This window comes from Gymnogyps californianus, chromosome 17, assembly GCF_018139145.2.
Source record: "Gymnogyps californianus isolate 813 chromosome 17, ASM1813914v2, whole genome shotgun sequence".
NCBI classification, from domain to species: Eukaryota; Metazoa; Chordata; class Aves; order Accipitriformes; family Cathartidae; genus Gymnogyps; species Gymnogyps californianus.
The window spans coordinates 8,197,206-8,217,110 of NC_059487.1; the positions used below are offsets into that span (position 1 = coordinate 8,197,206).

The 19,905-nt window shown below is 50.7% G+C and overlaps 1 protein-coding gene across 2 annotated transcripts in view; it reads right to left on the reverse strand.

The window, feature by feature from the left end:
* Positions 1 to 2,284: 2,284 nt before the first annotated feature.
* The window catches only part of B4GALT5 (beta-1,4-galactosyltransferase 5), a 39,751-nt gene continuing 22,130 nt past the window's right edge, over positions 2,285 to 19,905 (reverse strand). Inside the window, exons 2-10 of one of the 2 annotated variants that reach the window (XM_050907156.1) lie at positions 17,587 to 17,597; positions 16,258 to 16,392; positions 11,735 to 11,848; positions 10,750 to 10,874; positions 9,924 to 10,040; positions 8,928 to 9,115; positions 8,581 to 8,703; positions 7,967 to 8,068; positions 2,285 to 5,388 (exon numbers count right to left, since the gene is read on the reverse strand). In XM_050907156.1, coding sequence (XP_050763113.1) covers positions 5,241 to 5,388; positions 7,967 to 8,068; positions 8,581 to 8,703; positions 8,928 to 9,115; positions 9,924 to 10,040; positions 10,750 to 10,874; positions 11,735 to 11,848; positions 16,258 to 16,392; positions 17,587 to 17,597 — 1,063 coding nt within the window. In that variant the 3' untranslated portion in view covers positions 2,285 to 5,240. The remainder of the gene's footprint in view (positions 5,389 to 7,966; positions 8,069 to 8,580; positions 8,704 to 8,927; positions 9,116 to 9,923; positions 10,041 to 10,749; positions 10,875 to 11,734; positions 11,849 to 16,257; positions 16,393 to 17,586; positions 17,598 to 19,905) is intronic. The other variant, XM_050907157.1, reaches the window with a different exon arrangement.

The following is a 19,905-nucleotide window of genomic DNA, read 5'->3' on the forward strand; positions in this document are numbered from 1 at the left end:
TATTGTCACACTGCTCGCCCAAGGGAAGAATAAATATCCAGGGACACCTTGGCCTACCTGTGGGGAGCACGCCTGGAGCAGCAAACCCGCAGGCTCAGGGGGCCAGCGGGACCCCCTGGCCTTGCCTGGGGGGGGCAGCACCTTTCCCTCTGCAGGGGGAGAGAGGCCAACCCAAGAGCCACAGCACATCAGCACGAAGCTCCGGCGTGGCTGGTGACTCACGGCACTGCCTCCCAACCCACTCACTCCTGGGAGGAAATTAGTAACCCTAAAGGGGAAGAAAATTGCTGCAACTAGAAACTTTTAAACTAAAAACAGCTACCTAGTGCTGGAGGAGCCTCTGAAGCCATACTGAGGTTTCACCAGGGGTATTGCCTCATGCAGCAGCCCAGCTAATATCAGGGGGACGTGCCAATGCCAGCCGCTGGGCAGACAGCCCGGCCCCGTCCTGCCAGGGCAGACACTGTCGTCACTCACCAGCCCCATTCATGTACGGTTGGAGTAACTCATCTCCATCTGCCTGACAAGAGGGGCCTCATCATTTTCATAGCCCTGTCTTTAGTTACGTGAGCACAGCCACCCCTGGTCTGGTGCCTATAAAGAGCCATCTCTGGCAGGAAAAGGTTACGCTGCACAAATCTTTGGGGGAAAAGTCATTATGGTTTTTGTGGTATTTATCACATGTTCAGAAAAAGCCTGATTTCTACAGCAGGTGCTCCGAAGGGGAAGGAGTAGATGCAAAGCATCATTAGCCTTACACTTAACACCTCATGGTCATTGCAGTGCAGGGACCAGTGCCCCTGCCTCTCCCCAGCCCATGTCGGTGCCCATGCTCACACCTCCCAGCCTGCTGGGGCTGAGGAGTGCCATAAAAATACAGGTGAACAGGACAGAAGCCCCTGCCCCAAGCTCCTGCCCAGCCTTTCCACCAGCTCCAGAGCACGGCATCCCCCTGGGTAGAGTCTCCGGGCAGGCAGGGATGCCCCACAGCCGCACGCACCCCGGGATGTGGCTCCGACTGCCAGCTCATGCCCTCCCAGGCAGGTTTATTGTGTCACACGGAAATGAAGGGTGGAAAGGAGAGAGAGAAAACACCCTGCTTTTGTGGTTGGGTTTTTTTAATGCACTCTGCAGAAAAGCTCGAGGATTTTGCAGCACAGAAGGCTGAGCTATTTTCCAGCCTGAGCAGGGAGCGCTCTCCCCCGCAGGCGTGGGCTGCTCTAGAGGAAAGCCTCGCTCTGCGGCTGCTGCTTTGCAGCGGTGGCCGTGCTGGAGCCCCACTGCCGTGCCCGTCCCTCACAGGGCTCCTCTCTTTGGCACCCTCCTGGCACAGCCCACGCAAAAGGGGGTTTGCTCCCAGCTCTTCTTTTTGCAGCTGGCCCTGGTGAGGGGGTCCCATGCACACCCCGGGACCCAGGCCGGAGGCTTCCCCACCCTTCTCTTTTTTTCCTGTATCGGGGCAACCCCAAATTTCTAGATGCACATCCATCTCCTCCAGCCCCTGCCCAGCCGCTGCAGAGGTGACACAGGCAATGAAACCCTCAGTCAGAGTACCAGTGGAGGAACATGGCCATGGGGATCCCCCCAAATTGAGGTCAGGGACTCCCACCCAGAGCACAGCCAGGAGCGAGACAGGCTCCCACCCTCGCTCCTGCGAGCGCAGGGGGAGGCGAGGACGTTGTCCCCAGGCAGGTGGCAGCGCTTGGAAGGAGCCTGCCACCCCGCAGGCTCCAGCCGAGCACTGTGGGTGGGAGGAAGCTTCCCAGAAGACAGAGAGCTAAATAAAGGCAAGGCCTGGAACAACCCAGGGCTGCCAGCTATTTATTCTAGCATGCCTGTATGCTGCAGAGCAGGAGAAAGATATTTTAAAGCTGGTGCAAGGAAGCTTGTCTGTCTGCCTGGTTTGTTGATCAAAAATCTAATTAACAACCCTCCCCACCAACATCTCCAAGCCCTGCACCACCTTCAGCCAAATATCTTACTAAACCCACCTGCCCCAAAGCAGCCGGCACCTCCATCAGTACTACACTGAAGCAGATGCTTGGGAAAAGGCTTTAGTATATACAGAGTAGTAAGAGCTTGGGGAACATCCCCATCCTGCACTCAGTTTACTTCTGGCCAGCCCTAATGAGAAAATTCTAACCAGCTTTTAGTATCCAGGGCTCACCCTTCTCCACTCATTAACTCTCATAAGCACTTACACCCCTCTGGGCTTACAGGTCTCATCTATAAAAAAAGCAAACCCTGACCTCCTATAAAAAAAGCAACCACTGCAATCTTTGTTCTTGAATATGTATTTTTTTTACTGAAAAAATCATTCATAAATTAACAAATACAAAAATGTACAAACACATGGGTAAATAAATGTAATGACACAAAGGATTGCTTTGCTGAGAAGTGTGTGTGTTTTAAAACACTAGTCTTCAGTGCAAAAATGTCCCCCTGGCACCTCTTAAAAACATAACAGTAAGCTCAAAAGCCATGATGATGGAAAGCTACTTTAGAATTTAAAGCCACTTCTGATGGTGAGCAACCCGAAGCGCGTGGCTGTTGCTCAGACAGTACCTCCCTTAGAGAAGCAGAGCTTTACAGATAATTAACTGTCAATAAATAGTTTTGCAAATAAAACCCACATGGCTCATTTAAAAAAAAAAAAAAGAAATCAGCATTGAACAGGACCTGCCCTCCAATGGGGCTGACCGACGGTGTTGACATGGAAGGGGCAAACGAGTGGCCTTGTTGAATTTCAGCTGCCAGAATATGTACAAGTTCTCCTTAATACGAGAATTTTTACACCATAACAGCACATGCGCTTGACAGTATGTTTTTAACAGTTACATTTACTATACAGTATTTGACATAGCTGATAAGATTAACAGTGCACATTTTCAGATATTCCACATTTTAAAAAGGGAAAAAAATTCAACATGATTAGAACAAAGGAACTATGAAGAGGGATGCTGCTGGGGGGGTGGACCCTTTTGTGCCAACCATAGAGTGCATTTCTGAGCAGAGGTAACAGCTTTTTGTTCAACACAAGGTGCAATGGGTGTCAGGCACACATCGAAAGCTGAGGATCCCGACTAAGGTAGTTTAACACCTACTCACACACACATGCATGATTCCTGGGGTAGTGAACTTGGACTAGTTGAAATACATTCCTTGTTTGAAGCACCATTAAACAAAGACAGATTTCTAGCAAGGTCTCAAAGATGAAAGAAAAGAGGGGCAGGGCAACACAGGTTCAGCAGCTGAAAAGGGTCCACATGAATTAGAGATCGAGATTCAGAAGCAAAAGTCTTTATTGCTATATGCGCCATAAAAAGCAAATCCTCACCTCTGCCTATAAATAATCAGGTTGAATCCCCTTGGGAAGCAAGTTTAAAGCACATTAAGTTCAAAGACTTTAAACCTAAGTTACAAACTTATCAGCGCTTTTCAAGGGCAGGCTTGCTGTCCTCTCATACCGGCCGATAAGATCTGCACAAGAACTCGTGTTTTCTAAACTAACATTTTCTGGATACAGGTTAGGAATGCCCTGGGCAGTCACACCCACAACAGATGCGTATGGGGATCATACGTCCACGGAACCGAGAAAACAATGTAAACCATGAGAAGTTAAGGAAACCGAAGGCAAACAATGCAATAAAAAGAAAGTTAAACTACTTCGGAGGTTAAGTACCCACCATTGTTATGTATAAATACAAATTAAAAAGCAACCCCCAACATATTTACTTTTAAGTCAGAGAGGTCCAGTAAAAGTGACTGCGTCGGTGCTGCGTAAGGACTGGATTGAGCGTCGGGGGGAGGAGAGCCCAGAGCCCAGCCTGCCCACCGCGGCTGTGGGGAAGGAGGGGATGGCAGATGGGAGACGGGAGGGGGCACTCCAGTTTGGATGGGGTGTCAGACCAAGCTCTCTGGTTCCCGGTCCTCATGTTTTCATGAGCGCGATTCATGCGTCCTTCATTTCTCTCACTCTCACTAACCTGTGACAGCCTGCCCCGCCAGCTGCGCCTGTGCAGTGCTGCCAGGTGCCGATGGTGATAACCAAGTGCACTGCCTGGCTCTGACAGCACTTCAGGGTGCTGCTAGATTTACACAATAAATACAAACTAAAACAACCTCCCAAACCGTCCCATCACGTTATAGGAGTGACAGCAGGGCGCTGCTGGTCCGAGGCGGGCTCGGTGCGGCCAGCTGCCCCATCCCGAGGACGGCACATGGGCAGGAACAGCCGGCCCGGGGGCTGTGCTTCCCACAGCAGCGTGGATGCGAGCTCTTGAGCAATCTGCCAAGCTCACGCTTGACATCAGTGGGATAGAGAGCAACAGGGAAGGGATTTTATTCCAAATGGCTTTTGGATTCATTTGCACATCATGTTGCAAAAGTGATAGAAAGGGGAGCTTTTTTCCCATAAATATTCCCATTTCCTCACTCTCCCTGGAAAAAACCACCCCCGTGGTTTCTGGAATGAGCGATGACACGGCTGTATTTCTCATCCGCTACATTGGAAAGTTTAGGGCCCTGTCCCACAAACATTTCTGCATATGCACAGCTTAAATCATGCCAGCAGTCTCACTGGCTTAAAAGGGAACACATTGCACAAGTACAGTGATGCACACACAAGTGTTTACAGAATTCAGGACTAAAATGAGTGACCGTATGTAAACCTCTAGCTTGGATTTGAGCCATAGGAGAAAAATAAAAAGGGGCAATTTACACAGCATATTTACACTTACACTTCTTTAAGAAGCGATTCTGTTGTATATACTTCAAGCAGGTCATTTAAAAAACCTCACAGATGTAGAAGAACGGTATCGGAAGTCGTTTGATCTCCCACCAGGGCAGTTGCCAACTGAATTGTTCCCGATGTTCGCCATCGAGAAGCCAGAGTCCCTCAGCTGAGCCGCTTCCCAGAGGAGAAAGCACATCCGAGGCAAGTCCCAGTGCCGGAGATTGCTGGAGGAGGAATGTGGAGACGAGAGCAGCAGGTCGAACCATTGTCCTGAAACCCAAAAAGCAAGTGGCAGAAAAAAGAAAAAGACTGCTGAGCTCGCTGCACAAGTATTGGGATGGATTGGTACAGCTAGGGCAATTTGTGCGTGCACTTTCAGCCTTATTCTCCAAAATACTGTGATCCTTCATTAGACAAAGTGTTGCTTGTCCTCGATAACCCTTGGAAAAGAAAGTCTAGCATGGTGCTTTCTTGGTGAAGGGCAGAACAAAGTTATTTTCTCCTCTTAATATTCGGTCACCAGAGCCAGCTCCGGTGTCAGGTTAACAGTGATGTTCTTATACAAGGCGTCATACGTGACGTTTGGAAAGTAGTTCAAGTTATTGAGGCCGTCCAGGGCTTGCCTTTCTTTCGACTTCCTCAGCAAGGCGTACCTGTGCAACGAGAGGCCAGAGTCACTTCCACATATCTCACAGAGCCTGCAAAGTCTTCCCAATGCTACTAGAACACCCTTAAAACAGACAATCCCAGCAGCAGCTACAGAACAACAAATTTCTGAGCCCTTAATAAAGATAACTGTCACATTTTCTATATTCTATATTGGTAAATATCCCAAACTTTAGAAAATTACAGTCCATCACTTGATGAAGAGCAAAACACCCTCTGCGCCACCAGCAAGCACTGAACTGTCAAAACAACCTGTAACTCCTGCCCAAAGCCTGCAGGTCCCATTCCCAGGAGGGGGCTGAGCTCAGGGCATCCTGCCGAGCCCTCACCAGCCAAAACATCCCAGAGAAAAGCAGCTGATGGGTGACGTGGTCCTTTCAATTTTTAACAAACTGGACCACAAACAAGAGCAGAACTAAATGGTTTTAGTCCAAGGGATGGGAGACAAGGAAGTAAAACTAGAAGAATGATGGTTTGGGGAAGGAAACTGCAGCTGGTACACAAAAACAGCCTCAACCAAATTTAGGGGCCGCATGATGAGATCTAAGAGCTAAGGGTGGGAGGGAAAAAAAATAAAACCAACAGAACCATCTCAGCAGAACAGGACACTGACTTTCTGTATTGCAGTGCTGGGGGCCTGGCAGCACCAGGGAGAGCGGGAGCTGGGCTGAGACCTGGGGACAGAAAAAGCACCAGGGAAGGGATGCGCTGGGAGGAAGAGGAAGATGCTGAGTGAGAGCAAAGAGGAAGTGCCAAAGCTGGTTTCAGAGAGGTCACAGCATCAGGACATGGGCAGGACACTTAGTGTCTTAACAAACACTTTCCTACTCTGCCGTGAGAAGTGTCAGGTCCCCCTGCTCCCTGCTTGGGTGGGAGAAGCAGCAGAGCTCTCAGATGGCAGCAGTTAGTACTTGCCTGTGGGTAAGTGCAGAGCAGAGGGAAGCAGAGATTTCAGAGGCGGGACACAGAGGGTATCTATTGCTAAGCCTCCCCTAGGCTAGGGGTCGGGGCTCCAGACACAGCAGTGGAGGCAGGAGGGCTCAGCAGCATGGGTATCAGCCCCACTGGGGCGAACCACTGCCTTGTCCATCTTCACCACAGATCCCCCCTCCCGCAGCACTGACCCACAGCTCCTGCTGACATTGAACTAGGGCCAGGAGATGACCAGGGAAGTGTTAGGAACAAGAGCTCAATCCCACTGCACTGCCAGCCTTCCACACTGCAAGGATTTGATTAAATATGGCTTAAGCCAAAACCAACTTTTTTTTTTTTAAGAGTGAAACAAGAGATGCATCTCCTACTGGCTGGAATCTGTCTGACAGAGAAATGAAAACTAGGGCTAAAGATGACATAACCCTAAATGGAAGCTCCCCCAAAAATGAGTCTTCTGTAAAAAGAGATCAGCAGATAGCTCAAATAGTATCTGCAGCATAAATCCTCCTTGCTGCCTCTTCCACCAGCAGTGGCCAGGTGCCCCTCTGCAGAACAGAGCCTGCACTGTCCAGCAGCTCGTCACCTGTGAGTGTTAATTCCTGCAGTTGTTTGTGAAAAGGTATTTCTCTAGTTTTCTGTTGCATAGTTTTCAGAAGACTCAAATTCCACCAAGGTCCCCAGGCAAAAGCAGTCATTCAACCAACCCTTGTACTCTCCGAAACAGCCCTGGCTCCTGGACAAAGGGGTCAGAGCCCTCCTGGAAAGTTCAAGGGAGAATTTCGCTTTTTGAGAAAAAAGACAAAATGTTCACACAGTATTTGTGCTCCTTAGGTACAGGGGACAGTTACTGCTCCTGATGGATGTCTGAAGTCTCACAAGAGAGCAAACCCTGAATTCAGGGGCTCTGTACATCCACCCCAGTTTGGGGCCAAGAGGCAGGAACACAAGAATGGAGAGGGATGAGTTGCTCCATCTCAGCACTGCGATGGAAGCGTGCTGGAGCTGCTGCCATCTCCCCGTCTGCACACACCATCATGGGATGAAACTAGTGCAAGTGCCACCCTCTGACTCGAAACCCTCAACACTGTCCGCTACCGAAGAACAACACTGCAGGGGGACATCGCTTCTGCAACAGCAACTGCCTTTATAGTGCAAACCCAGGGTGTTGCTACTGGACTTTGTCAGTGCTCCCAGGGACACCTGATGCTTTAGCACCCACACACCAGGAGAGCCCCTGCTCTCTGCCTTCTGCAGGCTGAGCAATGCCTCCTTCAACACTTAGATCAGGCTCTTCTAGAAACATAGAAGCTTCTCTGACATCTGGCATTAACCACCCCTTTAGGAACATTCCCCTGGAGATACAGGCCAGGCCCCCAGCCTGCCGTGCTGACAACCCCCTCTTTTGGATGGCATCCGAGCAGCTACAGCCACAAAGCAAGGACCACTCGTCACAGGGATGCGGATAGAAAACATAGGGATGGAGGAATCCAGGCAGTGCTCTGCCTCCATCTCCCCGCAGTTAGTTTCCTCCATGAGTGAAGGCTGTTACTGCCCTCAAACAGCTGCAGGGAGCCTTGTACATGGAACAGACTCTTTGTGAAGGGCTTTGGGATTCTTAAAAAATTTACTTGCCTTCCTAGGAACTGCACTTCTCCCCGATGATGGTGGGGAATTGATTTGTATTTCCCTGTGTCTCCTTCTGGTCGAGTCACTGAGTAGCCTGCATACTGCACTCTGTGTTAGAAAGGGGAGAAATAAAATAAAAAATAAAAATCAATCATTGCATTTGCTGTGCCGTCAGCACCTGCCAGGGCTGTACAGTTAGTGCACTTGGGGCTCCAACAGCAGCTTTACCTTTCCACCCAGCAGATAAGCTATGCAAACCTCCCCACTCCAGCCTGGGCTCCGGGCAAGTCACACAGCGCTCGACACCTCAAGGCTTCAGCTCAGCCAAGATCAGTTTGAGCTCAGCAGCGTGGGATATTGCACACAGAGCAAATAATTTCCCAACCAGTGCTTCTCTGTTTGCCTCCAACCTACTGCCTGCACAGGCTGGAGCAGCCCCTGTTCCCACCAAGCCACCGCAGCCGGGCTGGCTCTTCCCCAGCCCGGGTGAAATGGGGACAGCAACCCCAGCGCCGGCTGCAGAGGTGACAACGCGTCCCCCCGCAGCACGTGCAAAGCTTGCCCCGCAGAACCACCATCAGAAGCGGATTTCAGGGACGCCAGCTGAGCCGAGCCCGTACCTGTTCCAGAGGTCGTCATCTTCGCCACCCCAGCCCCAGAAGGCATTAGGGAAACCGTTGATCTTCTGAAACTGCTCAACGGTCAGGCCACTCACCCCACCAAAGAACTCGTTGTAAGGGAGCCTAGGCAGGAGAGAAGGGGTTAGGGCAGAGCCCGCCAGCGCTGCAGCTCTCCTGCCTGCAATGGGGAAAGCCTGAGCTGTAAGGATGCTTTCTTCTATTCCCCTCATGTTCACTTTGCACAAAGCCTGAGAAGTAAACCAAGATTCATCTTCCACCTTTTAAAAAAAAAATCTAACACTGGCTCCTTAGCTATAATGGTAGTGGGGAGGAAGAACAGTACTTACAGATACATGTACTTATCCAGCTTGGCTGCAAAGTGCCTCGGCATCTGTCCACACCCGTAATAGTTACGGTCATTTTCTGGTATGTGGTCCACATCGTGAAAGATGAGACAGTCCCAGTCCAAGTCCTTCATTGCTTCCCGAAAGCCAACATTGAAGAGCATGGCACGGTTAAAGGGTTGGTTTCCAGCCTAGGAGGGAGAAAGTTCCTTCTCAAGGGGAGCCCCGTGCAGTTCATGCTCCACATGTGCATTCTTAGTCTTGCCTAGAAAACTGGGGAGGGCAACCAGCTCCCACATCGGTGCCGCAAAAGGAAACGATGTATTGGAACAGAGACTAGTAAGATCAACCAAGACTTAAATATTCAATTTACTGTGCAGGAGAAAAAAAATAAAGATGCTAAAGTCTTATTACTCAGACACTTAAAAAAAAAACCCCAAACCTAATTTTGATCAATCTTTTAAAGATAGAGCTAAATATGGAGGTCCATTTACTGGGTGGATGAAGCTAGACACATCAAATGACAGTCTTACATTCTACATTCATGAAAGTCTGCCCAGACAATAAACACATAACTCTGGTCAGGCCATTCCTGTGCCTAGGGGATGCTCCCCAGAACTACTACAGAGATATACAAAAATAATGCAGCTTTATTTAAACTTCAAATATGTGGTTCAAAGTTGTCTTTTTTTTAAAAAATCTCCTCCAACACAGGATTTTAAAAAAAAAAAAACAACCCTGAATCTCTACTTTATTTTTCAGATAAAACCAGTCATTTTTGGGCACACCTCTTAGCTGTGCCACCTTTAGGCAGAACGGAACAACTTACACACTGCAACATGAACCCTAAACCTGCCAAAGGTTAAATGATATGATCTGGCTGGTAAATTCCTTGGGACACAGTGCAGAGCTACACTTGCAGCTTTGGCAGACACATTTCTAGCGCAGCAGGTCCGTGCCCCAGCAGCTGCTGCCCTGACCGCCCCAGGGCTCACTTACTTGTTCCACAACATAAAAGGCGAACTGTAAACGTTGCCGCTGCAGCATGGGAATAAGGTGTCTGAAGAGGACAGGAAGATGCTCGTACCGATTGCGGAATGGGATCAGGATCGCCACCTGACGGGGAGAGGACATGGCTCTTACTGCACCGAACCAGCGGCTCCTGCTGCCAACTGACCCCCAGGCTGGGGAGCAGGACTGGCTGGTACGGTGTTATAGGAGGGGGAGCAGCACTAAACATGGTGTCTCAGCTCTCCCATATAGGGCTGAGCAGCCTGAAACCCTTCCAACTCCTACAACATGGATTTCCTATTCATTTTTGGGGGAATTGTTGCTTTGGGGAAATTCAATGTAACCTTGAGTGGGAGGGAGACTCGCAGCCCACCCACCCCACCCCCCCGCCTCTGCTCAGCACTGGGGACAGCAGGAGTGGGGCCAGGCCGGGCTACCACGCTGCCCTAAGCCACCTGCCTCTGGGGACGGAGTCCCCAGCAGTGCCACCTCGCCTCTCTGGGTCACATCCTACCCCAGACAGGGTGGCGGGGGGAGCAGGAGGCTTGGCAGTGGCGAAGCAGGCAGGTGAGCTCGCTGCCTGACTCCTTAGCTGTCCATGCAGAAAGTCAGAGCTGACTCATGCATCACTAAAGCAGCCCTCGAGTTCAGCATTTCCTCCCTAGGCACTGCAGCCCCACACTTCAGAGATCCTTATATTCCTTACTCCGAAGCTGCAGCACAGATGTTCCTGTTAACGTCTTCCCACCACCCGCCCAGGACTCTGTCCCCCCACGCTCAGCAGGGACACAGGGCTGCCCAGCTCCGCTGTTACCTTCCAGCGAGGCAGGCAGTCGCTCGGCTTCCAGTGGCCTCCCAGCTTGATGGAAGGGTCTTTTGAGAAGAACTGGTGGATATCCTCCATCGTGATCTCACTCATATTTACATCGATGGGGCCCTCTGCAGAGACAGTGGGGAGAAGCAGAGGAGGGGGTCAGGAACCGCCGTGATCCTGGGGCAGCTCGGTGCCTGCTCAGGGCAGTGGTCTGCTGCATCTCTGCCCGCTGTCCCCAGCACTGCATGCAGGTAGCCTCTTCTTTTCCCCAAATACCAACAAAACCAATTAGGAAACGCTGCTGGCATGACTTGTAACACCTCCATCTCCTCAGCAGCTGGGCTCTGTTCAGTCTTTGTGGCCACTGTCAGATGCGGCTCTCCATCAGAGACCCACACCAGCCGAGGCACCCCTCTACTCCTCCATACAGGTTTCCAGCAGACACAAAACCCCACGTCTCAGCAGAGAGCTGTTTCCCCCTTTTAGGAAACATTTACCCCCCAAAAGCCCAGTTTTCCACTGCAATATCGCTTTGGTAGAGGCATTTCTCCTGGCTGCAGCTCCCTTGGGGGGGTCCAGCCTGTCTCCCGCACCAGCCCCTGCCCAGCTGTACTTGGCAGAGCTTGGGACTGGCAGCACCGCCGAGGGGCAAGGGAGCCACCCCACTGCCACTGCCCCTGGAAAAGGGCTGGCCGAGCCTTTTCACCGGCTCCCAGTGCACAATCCCTCTTTTGTTTACGTTTGCCAAGCAATGGGCTCCTGCTTCGGCAAGGAGACGTGCCTTTGACGTAGCAGAGATTAATTCTTGTGAGTGGGTAAACGATGATTTCCCAGGAGGGGACCAGGCTCCGAGCAGTGCTCCCATTCATCCCCAGGTGCCCAGCAGGGAAAGGTGCAACACTGGCAAGCTGGGGAACACCCCGATGCACCCTCCAAAGCCACAGGGAGCAGGAGAGGGGTACGGGGCCATCAGGATGCTACTCACTCATAGAAGGGAGCCTCTCGGGACAGGTGTGGTTGGGGAAATAGGTAAAGTCTTCAGGAAGAAACGTTGTGGCTTGCAGAAAGGTGTCGTTGTGGTTCAGATCAAGAGGATAATCTGGGGAATGGAAAAAAAAAAAAAAGAGAAAAGTTTACACTTGAGCTGCAGGTCTTTGTTATTTCCAGCCACCTCCCTGTGCCACTGTGAGCAGACTCCAAAGCCACTCATGGCTGAGGATGTCCCCAACAGCATGGGAGTGTCCCCATGCAGCATGAGCTCTAGACTTGCAACCTAGCTGAGTGCTCATCTCCATCCTGGGGCAGGTGGCTGCAGAAGCCTCGGCTGCCTTAGACAACACCACACCAAAGAAACCTTCACGTTTTCTGGCCAAAGGAAGAATTTTGAGTGTCACCTTTAGGTATCACAAACAGCTCAAAGTGAAGGAGCACATGGCGCTTGGAAGGAAAAGCTACTTAGTGTCTTGTCCCTGAAGGATCATGGCACAGCGAGAGGGGACGTGCTCCTCCAGGGGGTCCTTTCCTAACAGGATCAGAGAATGAAGTCCCCAGGCAGGTTCCAATGCCAGCAAGGACTGTCAGTGCAGCAGCCTGCACAGGGAAATCCTGCCTCGTGTCCTCCTCAAAGGATCAATAAAAACTATCACGTTACATGCAGCTTTCCTCCAGTTTGCATCGTGCAAGAGCAGAGGAGCCCCTGTGCTCCAGCAGTCACGGCAGCGCCCAGCATGGCACATTTCTCCAGCCCCCCCCATTCCCCTGCATCCTTTTACCTCCTGGGGAAAACCCCTCCAGCCTGTTACACCTGTAGATGTTTTAAGGATGTTTTTACATAACCATGAACTTCTGCTTTCTACAGTGAGGTCACCAGCTTTGCATAAGGCATCTTTAGCCAAGCATAACCTTTATTTTAGGCACTAGAAAAAGTTCCCTGCCTGTAGTAAGGCATCAGCTGCTACAGGAGGATGCTGCCTCTCCACTTTCTCTGAGCATCAGATGCTTAGCAGAGGGTTGGCCTTTTGGTCCCACAGCACCCAGGGCAGCAGCACCAACCTTACACCCCACAGAGGTCCTAGAAAGTGGCCATGTAGGGCTGAGCCACCCAGTCCCATCACGGGCAGCCCCTGGACCTACCAGGACGAGAAGGTCTCATCCTTTCCAATTACCTTACCATAAATGGGCATTCCTGCAGCAGCTAGCTGCAGAAGCACGCCATGGGGCTGACGTTCACCATGCTGATTCAAAGCAAGAGCAGCCCTGGTTTCTCACGAGCACAGTACAAACCAGCTGGTGTTCAGGCACCCAGAGACAGAAGAAGGTCTAGCGTCCCGCCCGCCACCCCCAAGAACTGTCCAAGCAGCTCTGCAAAGCCTTGCACACAAGGGTTGCAAGTGAGCCATCAGCAAACAGTTGATTTACAGTAGGTAGCCAGATTTTTAAGTTATTTTACTGAACCCAGTGTGAAATTCAGATTTTTTTTTTTTAAACCAGCAGCTACAACCTTTCAAATTAAGCATACATTTAGTTTCAAGCACATATTGATAGCAAAAAGCTTTCACGCATTTTATCCTGAGAGCAATTTAATAAACCCAGAATTACAGTGTAGTGAAGCGAATGAATTCGCTAAGATTAAGAGTTAAGAATCTAAGTCATATTTAAGGATAGGGATATTTAAGTAATTGCATAAGCACAGTACACTCTCCATAGCAGAAAGGCTACATCTAATAATCACATTAATGATATATCAAGAAAATCTAATCTAGTGACACTTTAATCTTTTAAAGCAAAGCAGGGAGGGTTGCCTTTACCTGCAAGGTCAATATCTTTCATTTAAATCAATTGGGACAAGTCATTGCTGGCCTGATATTTTAGCATGCTTTATTGTGCTAGTACCTACCATCACGTCATTAATACTGTTTATCCGCTCAAATAAGTGGTACCCAAACTATCTCAGACTCAAGATGGACTTGTAAACAGAACCTAAGGGCTTTTCAAGTATGATAGATATTTTGGATGCTTCATACTGCTCTAAATTTTAATAACTGGATTCCCATTAAACTCCTACCACCAGAGCACGCTCTCAATACTTAGTCCAGCTGACAACGCACAGTGAAGCTCAACTCCCCTTTTTTGCATGAAGGGCTGCCTTTTTTGCTTGTGGAAGCACAGAAGGGACCCCTCTTGGCACACCAAACAGGAACCCTATTATTTCATCTATTATCAAATGCTGAAAGAGTTATAAATTACTTCCTCATTTTAATACAAGAGGAAAAAAGCTAAGGGCAAAGAATAAATGCAGATAGATGGGGACAAGCACACTGCACTTGCAGCAGACCACCCTGTGCTTGGTCACCTTGCCATTCAGGGTGGGATATTGCATTTATAAGGAATCTGCCCAGAAATTAAAGTCCCAGGAGGACACACACACACAAGGCAGCACTGCACAAAGGACTGCTCTCCCCCCAGCCTCTTGCTGGGGCACGTGTGATGTACAGGCAAGGTTGCAGCTCAGAAAGCATCGGCAGCCTCCTACTTCCCAGTGCTCCCATGCGGCTGGAGCAGGGACAACCAGAGAGGGGCCACAGGGTCTTCTACTGCCCAAACTGGTTTGTGACCTGTGCCAGCTCACCCCTGGCAGCAGCATCCCTGCCTCTGCTCCACATGCCTCTCCTGGGAAGAGGGGAGGGGACGCAAGGATGTGCTGCCTGCAGGGCAGGACAGGGGCAGGAGAGCCCAGGAGCTGTTCCCAGCAGCTCTGAGTCAGGACTGGGATGGTCAAGGCCATTGCTGGGTCCCTCCCTACAGCTGTACCAGGCGGGTTTGCTCTCCTGGCCATCGCACTGCCACGCTGCCCGCAGCGGTGTGGGGAGGATGCGCTAACCAGGCAGTGCCACCCACCCAGATCCCACTGAGATGCCCAAAAACAGAGTCGGGGAGGGAAGACACTGATCCTGGTGTTAATATAATCCTTGTGGCCACAGCGCCGCATGCCTTCCAGATGTCACCACCATCCCTCATGCATCTGCTTTGACTTGCCTGCCAGGGAAGGTCGCCCAAGGACGGTGCACAGCACTTGTATACATTAAAACCGTCCTCACGGCCGGGGTTCTCGGGGCAGAAGAGTATCAGCCTGCAGAGCCGGGATGGACCTGACACCCGAGCAAAGCCAATTATTTTGGTAGCAGCAGTACTGGTACTGCCAACGCTAACATGGTAACCATTTCCCTGTCTGCTGCAGGCAGCAGGAGCACACAGCAGATTTTCAGAGGGCTCGGAGCCCCAAGGGCAAGGACTGCAGTGGGACGGAGGCTCTCATCCGCCGCAAGCAGCAGTGGTGGAGCACCTAACCCTCTTCCTCTCGGGAGATCCACTACTTCCTCACCCTACGTCTGCTTTACTTGATGTTTCCAGCCTTAAAAATAGCCTGGCCTGGCACCCCTGGCCAGTTTCGGCAGGGAGAGGAGGTGACCGGGGTGTTGATCTCTTGCAGAAGTTGATAATTCCCCGTGCCCATCCCCAGTCAGAGTACAGCTGAATCAGTGGCCGCACCACCCGCTCCTCAGTAGGCTGGGCAGCAAGGACACGGCTTGTATTTTTTATTAATAAGGAAATAATCTTGCCTTGTAAAACTATCAGCCCCCGCTGATGAGCCCTTGCAGCGGAGGAGCTGAGCGGAGCTCCCCAGCACTGCCGCAGCCTGAGGCCAACCACACCAGCATGAGGCACTGGTGACATGTCAACAGGGAAGGTACATGCTCACGTCACACCAGCTCAAAGGCAATGCCTCACCCTGGCTTACACACAGCCATGGGCATTTATGCTTTTGCTGTACCATATTTACACCAAAACTTGTAACCCTGTTATCAGCTTTGTATTACGCATGATGAAGAGCCTGGGAGTGGAAGCCTGCGACTCCACTCCCTGCATTCTGCCCAAAGTTCAATATATTATTTGTGGCAGATCTCCAGCCAAGTCATCTCAGTTCATCCTTGCATGGGAAGAGTGAAGCTTATGAGCACAGGCTCCTCCACGTGCACAGAGCCAGGGCTCTGCGCACGCATGTATCTGGGAAGTTATTTTTTAAATATGAAACCTAATCCTTGCACTGAATTTGAAAGTGTTTTACCCTCAGACTGGTTGAAGCTAACAAGGTGAATTCCTGGAAAGCAAAGAGGTTTTCGGCTCAACATCCCATCATTTGAGACCTTTCAAGATTTTCACCCCTTATACAAGTTAGAAGCATTTGAATTTTTTATACATATATATAAAAAGAAATGAATATAATTTTTATATATAGTGTATGTATGTACAATATTCTATGTATTTTTACGTTATATATAATATATATTTATATATATAAAAAATAAAAAAAAGAAGCCAATTAATCAGAAGTTCCCACCCTCCATTTACCAGCATAAATTAATTCCTTCAAGCGAGAGTGGTTCAGGTCAACTCAATTTCCAATGGAAATAGAACCTTTGATTAAAATGACAATTATTCAAGAAATACCTGAGTCATTCATGCTGCTGTTCCTCTTGGCATAGGCACTGCGGACCACCTGCTCGTACACCTGTGCTCCTATTGTTCGCATGTTTTCACGAATCATGATGCCTTGGGCTTGCATCATGAAGAGGTAGGTGTTCACTGCAAGGGAGGGGAAAAAAAAAAAAGGAATATTTCCGTGAGCACCAGCTTTTGTAGGAAAGAGAAATTGGAGTCTTTTGGAACCATTCCCAGCCTTCTGCTTGGTTTCAGCTCCCTCCTGCCAGGAGGATCCCTGGGTCACACATGCCTTGGTTGCCCGACGGGAGCTGGGAAGGGCAGAGTTGGGAAGCAGAGGCGTAAGGCACGTTTGGAAACCCATCTGGTTAATAAGGGGAGCGCACCCAGCTAGACCTGACAATGCAGACTGTAATGCAGCACTGCAGCTTAAACAACAGTACCTTTTGCTGCCTAACTATGGAGGTTTAATTAGGAAATATCATTGTAACAGGAACTGCATGCCTGGAGAAGTGCATTTGTTCCTAGACTACAGCACCAAAGGCTGACACTTGCTTGGCAGAGGTACCTCAGTGGACACCACAAAAAACATCCCACTGCCAGTCTGAGCCCACCGGCAATCCATACGTCCCAGAGCAGGCAGCATTTGGCAGCACAAGCCCCCTGGGTCCCCAGGGCCAGCCCCCCCAGCCAGGTTTCTTCCCCCCCCTCCTTTCCCGCTGACCCCGTGCCCTGGCACTGCTCAGGCTGAGCCAGCTTAGGTTTCTGTTCAAGCTGACACCCGGTGCTGGCAGGGACGGGCTCCAAAGCAAACAGCGGCAGGCACAGACCTGTGTCACCAGCAGCGCCCATGGGAACGGCAGGACAGCCACCCGCGGGGACAGCACAACACCCACTATGCACGCCACAGCACCCCTCTGCATCGCAGTGCCAGCCACGGCCCCGCTGCAGTGAAGTTTTAGGCTTAAAAATGAAGGGTTAAAAAAATCTTGATTTGAAAATAGGGAGGAGGGGAGATCTAGAAGGCCAATTCTGCACTAGTAATTAAAAAAACAAATCAAAAGACGGTCCAGGAGGGATGAAGAGGGCACCAGGCCAAGGAAACAGAGACCCTGCATAGAGGAGGGCAGGAACTGATGAAATGTCACCAGGAAACATCCCTAACAGACAGGTTGTTCTACAGCAGCGTTATCACAAGCTGTAATAGCCTGAAACTGGCGGCTGCCAGTGCCAGGAAGGTACAGTCATCGCTGCCGTCACTGAGAGTGCAGATTAGATAGGGCACTCCAGAGGCAGCACCGCTATCGGAGAGCAAGGGTCCCCCCAAACACTGCCCACCGGTACACACACTGATGCACTGCCCCCAGTCTCCTTGCCCTGCTTTGCCCTTTTACACCCACAGATCAAGTCAGCCTCCAGAAAGGCTGCCCAGATGCATTTCCCAATGCCAACCGCATCTTGTTTTCACACAGCTAAGTAAATATTTGAAAGGGCGATGGAGCCCCACGCCATGCCTGGAGTCCCCACGCCATGCCTGGCTGCTGCCTGTGCCCAGCCTGTCTCTGAGCCATAGGGAATCACCATATTTTCAGCAAGAAGAGGGTCAGCTGCATTAAGTGCTTGGCAACTAAACGGCTTGAAATGCAATTTTAAATGCTGTTTCCAGCCCCTCCCTTCCCATACACGTACCCTTCATGGTGGAGCCAGCAATAGCACCTTAAGCCAGCGGTTATATCAGCAACAGGCAGGAGCTGCCTCAGCCAAAGCTGCACCCAAACCGTCTTTGCTCACCTGCCTCTTCTGGGGCCAGCTCTGCAACCCAGAGTTAACTGCCAGGTCGGTTAGTGATAGCTACAAAATAAACGTGTGCTCTGGTGCAGCTTCTTGGCAAGATACTCCTGTTGCAATGACAGTGAGAGGCAGCAAGGGCTGCTCCTGCTCAGAAAGACAGGGAATTTGCTCTAGCAGATCCCCAGGGGATAAGGCTCAAGGAAGAGCTGGCATTTTGATGTGGCACCACAGGCCAGAAACAAATGTAGGTGAAACTCCCCACGCAAAGCCTCGCACCCAGCCCCAAATCTTCATATGCTTGCACTCGGACTCACCTGCTGCTCTGAGCTCAGCATGAAACCACATCACCTCCCTGCACCAGCGGTCCAGCCCCAGCATCCCTCCCCATCACAGCCCCAGCTTTGCCAGGCAGCTGCCAACCAGGACTTACAGAAATGGGAGTCCCTGGGGAAAAAAATGTTAGCGGAAATGGGCTATTCAGGGTTAGTGGGGGCTATTTAGGGGTTAGAGGTGAATAAGCAAGTGATGCAATCAGGCTGGCATGGCCTTGGAGTCTAGGGCAGGATGCACAGGGCAGCTCCAGACTGACCTGCCCATTCAAGCCAGGCAGAGGACAGGTCTCCCAGATGTCCACAATAAGATGTGGAAGTTGGGCAACTTCTCCTTCAACTCACCAGCCCATATTCCAGCTCTGTCCCAGTTGCAAAGGCGACATATTAAGGGCCGATGCTTGGGGCATATGGCTCCTAAGGACATGTTTATAACATCTTGCCCCAATGACAGCACCCAAACCAAGCTGCAGGCAGAAGCACTGTGAGGCTCTATCAGGCGGCAGCAGAAACCAACGCATCCAGCAACGGGAACAGCATCCTCCAAAGCCAAGCAAGCACAGCAGAGCGCAGACTCGTAAGGGAGAGTGGCACTGCACAGCCTCACCTTGGCCATCAGCAAATAGTGAGGGTTAGAGACTGCCTAGCTGCCTTTCCAAAACCCCAAAAGGCTAATCAAGAGCCAGGGCACAGCTCCTCTCCTCTTTGCGCAGAGCAAAGGGTAGCTGAAGCCACTCGCATTGAAATGTTTATCAGGACCAGGCTGTTGATAAGGGAAGTGGGGGCAGCAAGCTTGCACGTTCCAGCTTGCATGGAGTTTGAGTCAGTGGCAAGGCATAACTCGCTGATGCTGTACAAGTAATTTAGCTTTCTACTTCATTATGCCTTCTACTCGTTGGATAAAGCGGAACCAGGTTTGGTGAAGCATGAAAGAACAGGAGAGACACAAATCAGCATTCAATCCCTGCTTAATTTAAGGAAGAGGGAGGTTTGCCGGGCACAGTGAAAGCACCATTTGTTCCCCGCTCCCTCAGCGGGCAGACGGAGCAGGGCCTCGCCACAGCCACATGACACGGCTTGCTGGGTCAGACTCGCATGGAGCTGCAGTGGGAATCCTGAACAGACTGTCACAGCAGCCACCATCCCAGGGGAGCACGAGCACAAACAACATCAGCTTTGTTCAAGGCAGCAGTTGCCTTTTCACATATTAACCCCTTTACTCAGATGATTAAGGAGATACCTGGCCATGGATGAGCTGTGCCATCAACATGCCACAGACCCAACACCAAGAACCCCCCATGACCATACCGACCCCAGCCCAGGGACAACAGCCCCTTCTCCTGCCCCCAAAATGACCCGCCACCATGAGATAAGCTTCACAAACCCCATGCTTATCCAGCACGCGCAATTCATTTGGGACAGAAAATCAGATTTAAAACACATTACTGAAAACACTTCACTCCCCATACCCGCATGGTACTTAAATTAGCTCCATGGGGCTGCCATGGCCAGGGCTGGGTCTGGACCAACACTGCGG